The 15,141-nt window shown below is 37.7% G+C and overlaps 1 protein-coding gene across 1 annotated transcript in view; it reads left to right on the forward strand.

Moving 5' to 3' along the window:
- Positions 1–14,796, forward strand: part of JAK2 (Janus kinase 2) — an 80,198-nt gene extending 65,402 nt beyond the window's left edge. Inside the window, exons 22-25 of the mRNA XM_040089856.2 lie at positions 3,726–3,898; positions 4,829–4,946; positions 8,300–8,413; positions 10,584–14,796. Of these exons, the coding sequence (XP_039945790.1) occupies positions 3,726–3,898; positions 4,829–4,946; positions 8,300–8,413; positions 10,584–10,691 (513 nt within the window). The 3' untranslated portion in view covers positions 10,692–14,796. The remainder of the gene's footprint in view (positions 1–3,725; positions 3,899–4,828; positions 4,947–8,299; positions 8,414–10,583) is intronic.
- Positions 14,797–15,141: the final 345 nt, after the last annotated feature.

A 15,141-nucleotide genomic window follows, 5' to 3' on the forward strand; every position in this document is an offset into this window, starting at 1 on the left:
ATGTTTGATCCCCCCATCCAGATAATCAGTAAAGTTGTTAAACAGAACTGGGCCCAGCACAGATCCCTGGGGGATACCACTAGTGTCCAGCACCTACTGGCTGTGGCACCACTCACTTCCACTCTCTGGGCCTGGCCATCCAGCCAGTTCTTATCCCAGCAAAGAGTACTCCTGTCCAAGCCATGGGCTGCCAGCTTTTCCAGGAGTGTGCTGTGGGAGATGGTGTCAAAGGCCTTGCAAAAGTCCAGGCAGACATCACCCACAGCCTTCCCCAAATCTACCAGGCAGGTCACCTAGTCATAAAAGGAGATCAGGTTGGCCAGGCAGGACATGCCACTCCTAAATCCATTCTGGCTGGGTCTGAGCCCTTGGCCATCCTGTAGGTGCTGTGTGATGGCACTCAGGATGATCTGTTCCATGACCTTGCCAGGCACCGAGCTGAGGCTGACTGGCCTGTAGTTTCCCAGATCCTCCTTCTGGACACACTGGCCAGCTTTCAGTCATCTGAGATGTCCCCAGTGAGCCAGGATTGATGATAAACAATAGAGAGTGCCTTGGCAAGCTCTTTTGTCAACTTCCTGATCACTCTAGGATGGATGAAGGTATTTTCTAGGGTATATTGTCCACATTTTCTAGGATATACTGTCCACAGATATTCTTATGTCTGGTAATTGTGTGTCTTGCCACATTAGGTTCCTAAGACTTAGCTTCTGCAATATTAACAGAAAAGGTCTGACAAGAATCAGGGGAGAGTCTCTGCCAGAGCCAAGATCTTCTCCTGACATTCAGACTTTCTCATGGTGAAAAGAGCTTGCTGGTTCCCTGCTTGATACTGGACTAACCTTTTTAGCTGCTGAACCTCTTGTATGCATGAGGAATGCTGCACCCTTAACAGCTTATCTCACCTAGTCATGCACTTCACTGAAGCCCAGCAATGTGGGTTGTTGGGGAGGATGAAGCCAGGAGGAAGCAATTTCTACAGTGGGTAGTCTCTAGGAGAAGCTCCTTGATTGGCGAGCAATGCAGAATGTGGGAAAACAAGAAATGTTTGCAACCGTAGGGCAAGTGTCAGTCTTTTTGCAGAGAGAAAGGATTGAACAGCTGACCATGCACTTCAGAGGGTTGAAGTGCTCTCTGCTCTGTGTCTCCAAAACAAGAAGTCATTCTCTGGTAACAGGCCTAAGAAATTATCTCATACTTATTTCTACAACAAAATTACTGTTGTTATGCTGGTACTTACCATTATAAACAATCTTTGTTCAAGCAGAGATCTAGAAGGGTCTTAACACTCAGCACCATCTATGAGGGTGGTGACCGAATCCTTAATAAAGTAAGATTCTACATGGATTTTTGAGCACACAAAGGCTGCAGACACTTAGCTGTTTTATTCTGTGTCCTTCTCAGCCTGTGACCTCAAGGTGCTGGCCTTGTGAACTTTCATAAGAAACTGTGAAGCATGTAGAAGTCCTCAGGCTTTCATTCAAAGCCTGGTAAAATGATAGTGGCAACATGTCTCAGAACCCTGGTCTGTGGTATCCATTGGGAGGACTGGAAGGTGGATTTTGGCCTTTGCTGGCTGTGTAAATATGGTAAAAATCTTTGGGAAAGGAACTGTATTCAGAAACTACAAAGAAAAAAGGACCTTAGTGTGTGTGTGTACATACATGTACATGAAAGAACTTTCAAAATATTACAGGTCTTCAGGATGGTGAGAAATCAAAATATCAGATGAGATGTTTCCTTCCTAAATACCAAGCACCAGCCAAGAGAAAGGGAACTAAAATATGCATCCTGCAGATACTAAAGTGGAAAGGCTTTGATAATGACAAACCATGGGAAAAAACAGTATGAAAATGTGGGAAATCTGCATAGAACTATCTCTTGAAGAAATATCTTCACTTCTAAGGAAAGAAAAATCTAAGAGTTACAGTGTATGTGCCTTGGTTTGGAGTGTTGTTGCTGTATGATCTGCAAAGTAGAGATTATATTGATTGCTTTAAGATTTCATGCAAATCTGTGGCATTCTGTTACGTTACTCCAAAACAACTTAATTAGAAACATAGGGAGTACCTTATATTGTGAAAATGTATGCTTTTTCTTCATTTAGATGATCATGTTACACTTTTCAGCTGGTTCTGCTTTTCTTGCAATGTTTGCTCTTTAAGCATCTCATACCTCTTATTTCTGCTGTGCATTTCTGTCTGTAATCTTGGGGGTTTTGATCAAAAATGTTTCTGTCTCTAACTCTACCTTGCTGCACTCCTCTGAAGTGTATGAGAGAAGGTACACCCATTGCTTGAGGGTTAAGATGAACGTGTTTGGTTGTTTACTGTGTTTTGGTTCCTTGCCACTATACTGGGAAAGGGTTTTCCTTCTCTTAATGTTTGAAGTGTTTCAGGTGTCCCTGCTGGTGAACACAGTTTTAAAGACAAACATTTTAAATCACATTTAAACTCTGTATTAGACTAGTGCCGCTTAGAATTTGCATGATTTCAATTAAAGATCCCCCTTAGGTGTTTTTCAGGCTAACAGAAAAGTTGCTGTCATCAAACTTTAGGACTGTTTTCAGAATAATACATCGTAATAAGAAAAAGCTGTAGCATTTTCATAGGCTAGTTGTACCAGAAACACAGAAACATCACTTTGAAGAAGTTAGGTTTGGTATTTACGGCAGTGAATAAGCTGGTGATGAGGAATGAGGCATTTTTGAACAGTTTTGGAATGAGCTGTGAGAGAACAGCAATGCCACCAAATGGTACTGGAAGGTACTAGAATCTGAGAGAAAGATTGTACTTCATAGCCAAACTCCGAGGTTTCTCACATTAAAAAAAAAAAAGAGAGAGAGAGAGAGAAATAAGCCTTTTGGCATGACTAGTATAACGTGCTTTTCAGAACTTTTGAGATCACGAATGCTATTAGTGTAATTTAACTTTTCTATTGTGTTGAAGGGGTGATATGTTTCCTTATAAAACTGTGAAAATGAGAACTTGCTTTGTCATTTCTTTCACATATGAGTTGAGTATCTCTTGACATTGTGCAGCATCACTTTCAGTCCTCCATTTATTACTGTCCAAGAAAGACCTGCTTGTTTCAGTAATGCCACTACACTGGCTTCTTCCAAATTTAATTGTTAGTGAATGTAATTAGGTGCACTGGTAAGAAGGGATCATCAGCAACAAAAGACAATGTGGCTTCAGACCAATGTTTTGTTACAGCAATTTGTGGAAATAAAACAATATGCAGAACTATATTAGTGAGTAGTGGTCCATACAAAAGAGAAACAAGGCACACAGTTGGGAATACAGTGAGTAATTGTCAAATTCAAGGAATCATAATACAAAGTTTCATGGAAGCAATCAGGAAAGTAGATGCAGAAAATTAAGAAAAAAGTGTAAATGAAATGGATAGGTTGGAAAATCTTCTCATGTACTGTGGATTGTGTACCTTAGCCCAATTTTTTTCATTCTGCATATCACCAGCCAGCTGCATTTGGGCAGAAGCTGTAGAGTTTATCCAGCAACATTATCAAAAAATACTTGGCTCTGACAGGTGCTCAGTCTATCTCCCTCCACTTAAGGGAAGTCCCTGAACTTGGAAAAATTAGCTCCTCAGAGAAGACAAACCTGGTTTTGATTTTAACTTTGAGATTAATTCTTAGGGAAAGTGCAGTTATGTAGTGGTAAAAATAACTATTTTTGTGTTATGTTTGTAACCTCTTCACCTAGGGCATGGAGTATCTGGGTACAAAAAGATATGTTCACCGGGATTTAGCAACAAGAAATATCTTGGTGGAGAATGAGAACAGAGTTAAAATTGGAGATTTTGGATTGACAAAAGTCTTGCCACAAGACAAAGAATACTACAAAGTGAAAGAACCTGGTGAAAGTCCTATATTTTGGTAAGTTGTCTTTGGGTATGTGAAATCATGGCATGTTTTCAGGTTTTGCCATTTCAGCCAATTCATTTTGCATGTTGTGGAATTCTTACTTGCAAGCTCCACATCATTTTTCCAGCATTGTGAAAGTTACATGCATGATATTTCACTTCACAGAGTAGCATCTAGGACTTTTCAATGTATTTAAAAAAAAAACCAGAAACCAAACTAAACACCCAGAAAAACACCCAAAACAAAACCCAAAAAAATACTTACTTAAAGGAATTAGTGTCCAACAGAAAACATACTCAGAGATAAAGGAAGTCTAAAATGGCCCATTTGCCTGGATGCTTTCAAATTTTTAGGCCTTCTAGTTCCCTAAACGCTGGTCATTCATGTCTTGCAGCTGAGATCTGTTGGATACGCTCCAAGAGAAAATGCCATTCCATACATGCAATTTTATTCTGTATTTTAATTCTGACTCAGGCTCTGTTTACCTAAAGAATAAATGATACAAAATGGCATCTTAGTAGATGTTAGTAGAGATGTACAGTTTAGTTCAAGAAGTGCCTGCAATACAGTACTGTTCAAGGCTCACTGAAAATGATGGAAAGCGATAATTGTCTTTCTTTGCAGGTCTTATCAAATCAAATTCTTGTTTACTTGCACTACGAATAAGAAATGTTTCTGCAACCTTGTTGGAAAAAATCAAACTTGGTTATAGCTATCACTAACTGTGTTTGTTTAACATGGATTTGGTTTTCAAAACCAATTAACTCTTATTAAAGGAGAGGTTACTAATTGAAGGTACCCAAAGGAAGTGAGAACATGCTAATATCAATGAATATAGATCACTGTCTTACTAAAAGAAATCTGTCTTACTAAAACAAATGTTTTCAGAATCAAAATTACATATGTTGCAGGGAGCAATTTTCCTTGTGCTATGTGTTGCAGGTACGCTCCAGAATCTCTGACAGAAAGCAAATTTTCTGTGGCCTCAGATGTGTGGAGCTTTGGTGTGGTCTTGTATGAGCTCTTCACCTATATTGACAAAAGCAAAAGCCCACCAGCTGTAAGTATATAGCTAATGAATCTCAGAGAATCTGTTTATTTAAATTTTCTAGATTGTTATGTACCTCAATAGGCTTATGTTTACTGATCCTTTTGTGGTGATACCTTAGTGTATATGAGACAGCATCCAGTCTGAAGCAGTAACTAAAAAGTACTGGTACCAAGCCATAAGAAGGAAAGATCTGAAAATGACTTCATAGTCTGTGTGTATGTTATCCATTCTGTAACTTCTCTTTGAAAAGGATTTTAAAATCTCTTATAAGTTGTTCTTTCCCATCCTTTGTGGAGAGTTATCCCAGATGCAACTATTCCATTCTATGGAATGGACCTTTATGATTAAGGTTGCTCCAAATTTAAGGCTGAGCCAAACACATAAAATTAATTTAAATAAGGAACTTTAAAGTATTTTGTTAGCAGAACCCATTAGTAAGTTAGCAAAGGTCAGAAAAGAAAAGGAGTGGCTTTTTGCAGACTGTTGACAGGTGTCTTTAAATACAAATTTGCAGTGGGTGAAGAAAGATGCTATCTTCATCCAGTTGAAAATAAGATACATGACCTTATTTTCACCTAGCAGTATCCATGGGCATAACAAAGGAGAGTTGAGGCTTCTGTATTTAGTGGAGCTGGCCTTACCCTTGGCCAGAGTGCCAGTCCTGGCAAATGTGGTTTTGAGAGCTGAATAGTGATGATAGACATAAATGCTCTTGGAGGATAACTCTGCACTGGCCTCTGTGGATCTCTTACTAATTCCATACAATGAGCTATCAGAGGTATCAAGGAAGAAATCAGGACAGCTCTTCCAGCGTAAGAACGTGAATGTTGCAGACACCTAGAGTTCTTCAGAAGTATTCTGAAAAGCGATAGAGTAAGTTACAAGCACACAGGTGGACTATTCTTTCAGTGAATCAACTCTATGTGTGCATTCACCACTTCATCAGGTTGATATATATCAAGAAAAGGTAATTTGGTAAATTTAACCAAAGTGGTCTGTTCAGCTCTCGTAGTCTTTATAATTATACATTGTTTTCACAACTTGGACATTTGCACATTCAACCAATGGGTGTTTCACACTTGCATGTCAAGGATCATTAAAGAAATTTTGTAGTATTGGAGGAAAAAAATGTCCTTTATGTTATGCTTAGAAATTTATTTCAGTTAATAGCACATCCTCATTTACTTTTGATGTCTGAGTGAAGTTTTAATCTGCTTTTTGCCTTATTTTGGTTTTAGCAAGATTTATCTAAGCCATTTTTGCTGTCTTTAATTATACTAATTTTTCTGCTGTGTAGTTATGATTAGTCCTGCTAACCATTTTTTATACATCAGCATGATAAAATCTGTTTTCTATTTGGCATTTTTCAAAGCATTAAGTTATTTTAATGTTTCAGAGAGCTATTTAGAATCAGCTGTGAGTTTCATCCTTTTAAAACTAATTAATTACAGAAGCATAGGATGCTATGGGTTGGAAGGGACATTAAAGATCATCTAGTCCCAGTCCCCACTGCCATGGGCAGGAACACCTCCCACTAGGTGAGGTTACTCAGAGTGCAATCTAGCCGAGACTTGAACACTTCCAGGGATGGGGCAGCTACAGCTTCTCTGGCCAACTTGTTCCAGTATCTCACCACCCTCACAGTAAAGAATTTCTTCCAAATATCCAACCTTTGTTTCTCTCCTTTCACTTTGTACCTCTTACTCCTTTTCCTATCACTGCAGTTCTTTATGAGGAGTCCCTTTCCACCTTCCCTGCAGGCCCCCTCCAGGAAGTTGCTGAGAGGTCTCCACACAGCCTTCTCTTCTCCAGGCAGAACAGACCCAAGTTCCTCAGTCTGTATTCATAAGGAAAGTGCTCCAGTCCTCCTATCAACCTCATGCCCTTCTTCTCTGGACTTGCTCCAACAGGTCCATCCATGTTCCTCCTGTGCTGGGACCCCAGAGCTGGATGCAGCCCTGCAGGTGGGGTCTGAGCAGAGCAGAGAGGCAGAATCCCCTCCCCAATCCTGCTGGCTGCTCTGGTTTGGCTGCAGCCCAGGACATGTTTGGCTTTCTGGGCTATGAGTGCTCATGGCTGGGTCACGTTGAGTTTTTAGTCAACCATCACCCCCAAGTCCTCCACGGAGCTGCTTTCAATCACATCTCCTCCCAACTGGCAGGTGTGTCCGGGACTGCCATGACCCAGGCGTAGAACCTTGTGCTTCTCCTTGCTGAACATCATGAGGTTTGCATGATCCCACTCTCAAGCCTGGCCAGGTCCCTCTGGATGGCATCCCTTCCCTGCGGAGTGTTGGCTGCACCATACAGGCTGTGCTCGGTGGATGTGCTGAGGGTGCACTCATTCCCACAGTCCAGGGCACCCACAAATACATTGAACAGTTTCGGCCCTGGTACTGACCCCTGAGGGACAGCACCCGTCACTGCTCTCCCTGTGGACAGTGAGCCATTGACCACAACTCTGAGCACAGCCTTCCAGACAGTTCTTTATCGCTGAGTTATCCATCCCTCAAATCCATGTCTCTCCCATTTAGAGACAAAGTGGGACAGTGTTAACTTTGCATAAATCCAAATAGCTCCATCATAGAAGGTCACTAGATTTCTCAGGCAAAAATCTGTGCCCTTAGTAAAGCCATGTTGTCTGTTTCCGGTTACTTTGTTTTCTATATCCCTTAGCGTGGTGTGCAAGCACATTGGCTCCATGATCTTGCCTGGCAGAGGTGAGACTGACTAGCTTGTAGTTCATTGTGTCTTCCACTTCCCCCTTTTCAAAAATAAGAGTTATCTTTCCTTTTTTCCAGCCATCACAAACTTTACCTTAGCAACGTCATCTGCCAGCTCCCTCAGGACCCTGAATAGATTTTGTCAGGTCCTACAGACTTCTGTACATTCAGGTTCCTTAGATGGTCATGAACGTGACCCTCTCCTACAGTGGGCTTAGGGTCTTCATTTTCTTAGTCCCTCCATCTGCCTTTCTCAACTTGGGCAGTGTGCCAGGAGCACTTGCTTTTGAGGTCTCAGGCATAAAAGCAATTGAAAACCTCATCCTTCTCTTTATCCAGGGTAGCCACTTCATCAGATGATCAACATTTTTAAAGATTTTTCACTTAGTGCTTTAAACAGTGTATGTATCATTCCATTTTATTCTATTCTATATCATTATTCCATTTTACACGCACCTCCCCCCCCCCCCCCCAATAATTTTTGATGTATTCTCTGGAGGTGTAATTTATAATTTCACCATTGTTATGTACTATTCAATTTATTCTTATTATGCTTATAAAGAATTTTTTCTTGATAAGAATATCACAGCATCTTTTTTTCCTCTAAAGATTTTATATTACAGTTGGTCTTTTGTTTCAGGAATTCATGCGCATGATTGGTAATGATAAACAAGGGCAGATGATTGTATTTCATTTGATAGAGCTTTTGAAGAATAATGAACGGCTGCCAAGACCAGATGGATGCCCTGATGAGGTGAAGTACTGTGTTAAAATATTACTACAGTGTGAAGGGTGCACAGTTAGGGTGGGTACCTGCAAATACAAAACTTGTATTTGTTCTGCTTGTACCACTTCAGTATTAATTAAAGTGGAATGGCTGTGTTGTTATTTTAGCAGTTTCACGATGAGTATAATAGTATTTTTTTCTGATTCTTTAGCTTGTACGGGCTCAGGAGCCCAGACTGTAGTCTTGCTGTATATATGAAGTGGGACTATTATGACTGGCTGCTGTACTTGGGCACTCACATTTTTATTTAAAAAAGATACATGTATTAGGGCAACAAGATTAGTATATAGAACTTGTTCCATGTAAATCCTATGTAGGGATTCTCATTCAAAGCTGTGAACTTTGGATTCTTCTGAAATCTGTAATATTTAGCAAAAATATCTTAATATCTACCTAAGGTTTTTCACATTTAATTCCAGGATTTAAAGATCTTATCTTGATTATTGCCTTTCTGTTACTGTTCCCTTCTCAAGTGTGGAAGGCTCATGTTTATCATGTCTATTATTCACTTCCAAGCATTTTCAATTTGCAGACTGTAGGCACAGTTATGTATATGATTCAGATTTTGTATGTTAAGTGTCTTCAGATTTGTATTCATGTATTTTGTTGATGCTAAAGTGTAGCTGTAAAGCTGTCCTCAGAGCACAAAAATAAGTTCAGTGTTCTTCTGGTTTTACTTATACCACCCAGATGCTTTTAAAAATACTTTAATACCACTTCTAAGTCTTGTAGCATTTTTTTTCTTCAGAGCAGGGTGCACAAAGCCAGGTTCAGTCAAATTGACCTGATTGGGCTGTGTAAGTAAATCAGTAATTAAAAAAAGGAAGTAAAACAGTTATGGGTTGTTGTTTTTTACATATGTAACTTCCAGCTCACATTAATTGCTGCCTCCGTTTGAAGACAAACACACTTGGTAATATGTCAAGAAATAACCAATTCAAAACTGGTGGAAGAGAAAACATCAGGATCAAGTGGTCTAATAGAGGAGAAAATGAATGCTTCAAGTGAGGTAGAAAGCCACGAGGGAAGAAAAAGTGTGTAGAGAATGGAAAGAGAAGTCTTTGAAGAACATTTCTTGCGTTTTATGTACCAGTGTAGTAACTGTTGAATTGCAAAAATGGCTTTTTGTAGATAACCTGAATGTCATACGTATAATATAATACATAATCTGTTTTACTGAAACTGTATTTTAACTAACCCAAAGGTTTCAGTGTCTGACATTTCTCCAGCTATCAAAGCAAGGTAGAAATGTCTCTGTGTCAGAAACTGTACTCATCCCCTTTTGATCCTGAAAGGCCAGTCATCACAGATAATAAATCTTCCAGGTACCTGTAGCTTACAGCAACTTATCTTGCCGCTTACAAGCTGCTTGAGACTTGGTTCTAAAACAGCTTAGTCAATGCAGCTGTTTCAAATTTGCTGAAAGATAAGGAACAGTTTCTACTTTTTTTCCTGGTAGCTTGCAGATTGTTCTTAAGCAGCATGTGAAAAACTGTTGAAAATATGAGAAATTGGTAGTGACAATCTGGATTAAATGAATGAGAAGAGTACAGGTAGAGCTTAGCAAGTTCTGTGAGACCAGGTATCAGGTACATCTCTGGGCAAAAAGAAAACTGTTGCCATGTAACTATTGTAGGGGAAATACCTTTTGAAGTTGGTTCAGTTTGCACAGTAACTTTTTTTTCTTATTTCTGATTATATGTGAGGAATAATTAAGAATTTAATGTACAAATGTGGAGAAGTACATGTTAACTTTGCAGGGGAACCTTAAATCTGGTTCTGGTCATACTGGTGTTTGTCATGTTAAAGCGTTTTTGAACTTTTCAAAAAAAAAAGAGCAAGAAAGAAAACTTAGCAAAATAACATAAATCTTGTAAAAGTTTCAAAAAACAACAGAGTGAATTTTCATGTTAACTTCAAAAAAAAATCTTTTATAATAAGAACTTTTGCAGAGCCACCTATTCTAGGTTCTTTCTGTGACTGGGATCAAGCAGATAAACTGATGGGTATAGCAAGAATTTAGGCGCACTCTTTGTTAGGAAGCATAAAGTTAAGCTGGAAGTTTTTTAGTCCAGTTTAAAGTAAATATGCATGCTATCTGTTTACCTAATACCAATTTTCTTTTTGTCTTCTACAGATTTATGCTATCATGAAAGAATGCTGGAACAATAATGTTGCCCAGCGCCCCACCTTTCGGGATCTTGCTCAGCGAGTGGATCATATAAGGGAAAACATGGGTGGATGAGAAAACTGTCCTGCCTTCAGAGGATGAGTTGCAAAGCAGAACAAAATGTACTTGGTCAGCTGTGTATATTTAATATGTCTACATGTGCACACATCTTATCCTTGCTGGAAGTAAAATCTGTGTGGCAAATATCCTATCACAATCTGCATACTGAGGAATTCTGCTAGGGCTTTTTTATCAGGATATATTTTTTACTATGAGATCATGTTGAAATTCTCAATAGGGAAAGAAATTCTTTTTCTAAATTAAGAGAAAGAAATTCTTTTTCTAAATTAAATAATGGGTAATCATTCAGCAACACCATTATTTGCCTTACTTGGCAGTACAAAAAAGAGGTCACTTAAAATGTGATTAAACTAAGGGATAAAAACCCAGTGTATTTCCTTGTGGAAATGAAGATGCCCAGAAAAGACTTCTAGAAATGCTTTTACACTGAGTATATTGTGATTTGGCACCTTGTTTTGTGTGTTGCACAAAGACTTTTGTCTGTTAATACAGTTTCATGATTTTTTCATTGTTGATGCAGAACTGGCTTCTCTGTGTAACAAAACAGAAGTGGTTTGCTGTGCCTGTCTGAATCAGTTATCAGCCAGCAGTATATCCAAAGAGATGTAATAGGCTGTGTGATGTACTGTAAGTATATTGAGGGAAAGGGAGCAAATTGTGCTTTATTGGGAGATACAGGAAGTTTACTAATCCATGCAAAAATTTAATTTAAAAATGAAAAAACAAATTTTTTTTTTTCTTACTCTTCCCTTGTTGACTATTAGATTGCTTTTATAGAATTGAAGATACAGTGATAACACATAGAAGTGAATTCGTTTTACACAAAGCAGTGTCTTCAGTTTAAATAAGGAAAAGCTAAACATACTGCTTTTAAATGCTGCTCTTTTTTTCCTTTCCATCTTTGTAGTTTTCATGCTGTATCTAGGAATTAGAACTTTCAAAGCAGGATTAAAAATCTAGAAAATGCCCTCACTTTCACAATTCCTCACTTTACTGTTAAGATGATCATCTTAATATCTTCCTTCGAGCACAGAAATAGAATACTTACAACTCAATATGATATGGCCAGTCACAACAACATCAAGCCTGTTCTGTATTGAAGTGGTTCAAGAGTATTTCTTTCTGTGGTAATACCCAACATGAGACTATTTGGAAGGAGGAGTTACAAGTGCAATTGCTCCACACTCAGAGGAGGGCAAAGATATGATTCCAGTTACTGCGAACTGGAAGCAGATCAGAGCTACATGAATGCTGTATAATTCAGCTTTTGAAATAAGTAACAAAAATTTTTGGACAAGAGAACGCTTCAGTTTTGCCTTGAGGCATAAAACTTGGGGATAATCTCATATCTCAAAGCAGTGTAAGTGCAGGGTTTGTTTATTTTTAGTTCAAATAATCTTGTTTGTTTGTTTGTTTTTACTTAAGCACTATTGTTTGCAAAGTAAAATGCTTGTTCTTCTTGGACTTCTGCTGAGAGAAGTTCATTTAAGGGGATATATAGCTTGGGAAATTGACCTGACATCCAGATTTATATTTAAAATGAAGTGTTCATTTTTAAAATTTGTGGCAGTGAGTTAGTGAAACAGAGGTTACTTTCACTGTGGAACCTCCTTAATATTTGTTATTAATATAAACTGCATCGATCTTATCAGAAGTTGAAGAACGTCAACTTTAAAAAAAAAATAACAAAAAAATCCAAACAAAAACAAACCAAACGATCCTCACTTAGTGTAACATAGTGCCAGTATGGGAGTATTTTGTACCACTATGATGTTTCTCTCCCACAATCACTCCTAAAAAATTACTATTTTGTAGTATGACAGAGTGCTAAATAGGGAGACCAGCATCAGCCTTTTCTCTGCCCATTATGTTTAAGACTATTTCTGTTATTATTTCACCAAGAATTTGCATAGATGATTTTTCAAACTAATTGCACAGTCCGTTTTTAAGCTGCAAAGAACTTTGAAGTGCTTTGTTCAACTTAACGTTTTCTCTATTTCTATACATTGCTTTGAGGATTTGAAATTTTGTGCAAAAAATGTCTTTGCATTTGTAGTCTGTTATGTGTACATGTTTTTTTTTGTAACAAAGGAGATAAAGCTTTAAAGCATCAAGACAGCATTTTAGCTGGATAACATATGCAGGAATTATGTAAAATTTGCAGTGTGTGACAGTAGCTCACTGGTTTCAAATACGTAGTAGACTATACATAATTTATGTAAAAATCTCAGGGAAGTTTGTGTAATGCAATGAAGAAATCTTCCAGTCTGCTAATTTTTCAAGTGAATTCAAGGTCTTTTTCTTGTTCTACCACAGTGTGACTAATTATATAGTCTATTTGATTGCATAAATGTAGTGGTGAACTCAAGAATGATTTTTAAGCGTCTTGTGGACTTGTGTTTGTTTTTTTTTTTTTTTTTTTTTTTTTACTTAAATACTATATCATTTTTAGAGAAAGCCATATCGTTACACTGCAGTGTAATTGTGTGCTGTTGGTCAGTGATAATGTTTTTTAACAACCAGAGGCCTCTGCGGAGGACTTGATCATTTGAGATGAATGTTCTTAGCTGGGAGAATAGGACCAAGTAGTGCTTAGGACTCGGGGGATATATAGTCATCTGCAGTGTCAATATTTAGGTCCCAGAGCAGACCCGGTGGCTTTCTCAAACAGCTGTTGAGGATGTAAATGTAGTGATTTTGCTAACTTTGCTACTGCCAATTATGTAACCTTAAAAAAAACCAAAACAAGAACAACACCAAAAAACACTGTATTTTGTATTTTGAAAGCTCTCAGATCTACAGTAGCATTAATAATGTCATATTTTTACATGGCTTTTATATTAATAGACTAAGTACTTTGTTTTAGCAACTGTCTCCTGTCGGCATTGCATTTGTCATACTTTAGTGTAATCATTATGCTACCCGAAATGCTGTTTGGTTTTGTTGGTAGAAAAAGTACTGGTTTATGTATACATGACTGCTACTACAGTGTAGAATTAAAATTTTAACTATTGCTTTGCACTTATATTTGAAGTGAAAGATTTTTTTAATAAGTGCACAATGTATCTTATAGAATCTCTGCAATCAAGTATTGTGTTGTGTAGTATTGGTTTGTTGTCTATCAGTATAAATATGTTAAGTTTCAAAGTTAGTTTTTAAATATATTCCATACAGTATTCCACAAACTTGGAACAGTCATGTGGTAAGCGAGAGGAGAAACGAATTTTCAGGAAAAGAAAGCCATGTTCTTGTCAAGTCCTAGTACTGGTTAAAAGGTTCCATGGTTGAGATAATTGTTATTAAAAGTGCTGATGAATACAACTATGAAAATATATGTAAGAATTACATTTTTCCCCCCAAATTAAGTTTTTTGTTGCATTTAGTTGAGATGCTGACCAGCTGCCTTGAAATGTATGGGAAAAGATGTTACTCTGTTAAGTATGAAGAAACAAATTTAACTCTTGTGTAAAGAAAGCAAGCTTTTCAGGAATGCAGGATCACAAACACAATGTAATCACAAACGAACAAACAAAAAAGGTTAGCGTTCTGAGAGCAAAAGCAGAGGTGTAGAAGAACAAGATTAAGGAAGAAGGATGATGTTCAGCATGGGAGAAGGTTTCTGAAATGTGAAATGCACAATGAATTATGAAAAACTGATGTCTACTGAAAATGCCATACCATGACAAATATGTGCTAATACATTTCTATACTGTGTATTGTCTGCCTTAAGTCTGAAATATTCACAGACACCTAACCTGGCTGACAAACTTTCAGTAAATACTATACCAAAATAAACTACTAAAAATTGTGCCATGCCAGACAACAATTCTGAAAAGGTCTTTGACTAAGAAGTTTTGTTCTGAATGTTTCTTTATGAGTAAGAGGTTTACAGTACTTTATATTAAAGTAGAAAAAGTCGTTTGGTGGTAGGGAGCAGGGAGGTAAAGATACCTGCTACTTATGATTGAAATGTAAACATTTGAACACATGGTTTATTGAAGAGAGCATGAAAGGGATATTTTTAGAAAACTGTGTATCCATACCTGAAACTTAACTGTGTGTTTCTTTTGCATTTGGATAGTGAAAATAAAGTAACTGAATACAATGAATGACACGTGTCAGCCAGCATTTTCTTTTGTACACTAGAATTTGTTACAGGTATTTAAATTGCTGCTTGTTCTGTTTGATGAGGTAGAGCACAGCACATACAACTTTCTGACCTTCCTACAATAGCTATTTTTAAGCATTTATCCTTTGGAAGAAACTTAGATGTACCAAAGTAAAGGTTTGTATTAGGTTTTACTTAAACAATAAGACTGAAGGCTTTTATTCTATTTTTAATGAAGGTTTTCACTAATCAAATTAATTTGGGATCAAGAAACACTTCCTTTTTGCTCTCAGTATTTTAAAGATATGCAAGTCTGTGAGACAAAGGGTGCCTTAC

This window comes from Hirundo rustica, chromosome Z (genome assembly GCF_015227805.2).
Source record: "Hirundo rustica isolate bHirRus1 chromosome Z, bHirRus1.pri.v3, whole genome shotgun sequence".
Classification (NCBI taxonomy): Eukaryota; Metazoa; Chordata; class Aves; order Passeriformes; family Hirundinidae; genus Hirundo; species Hirundo rustica.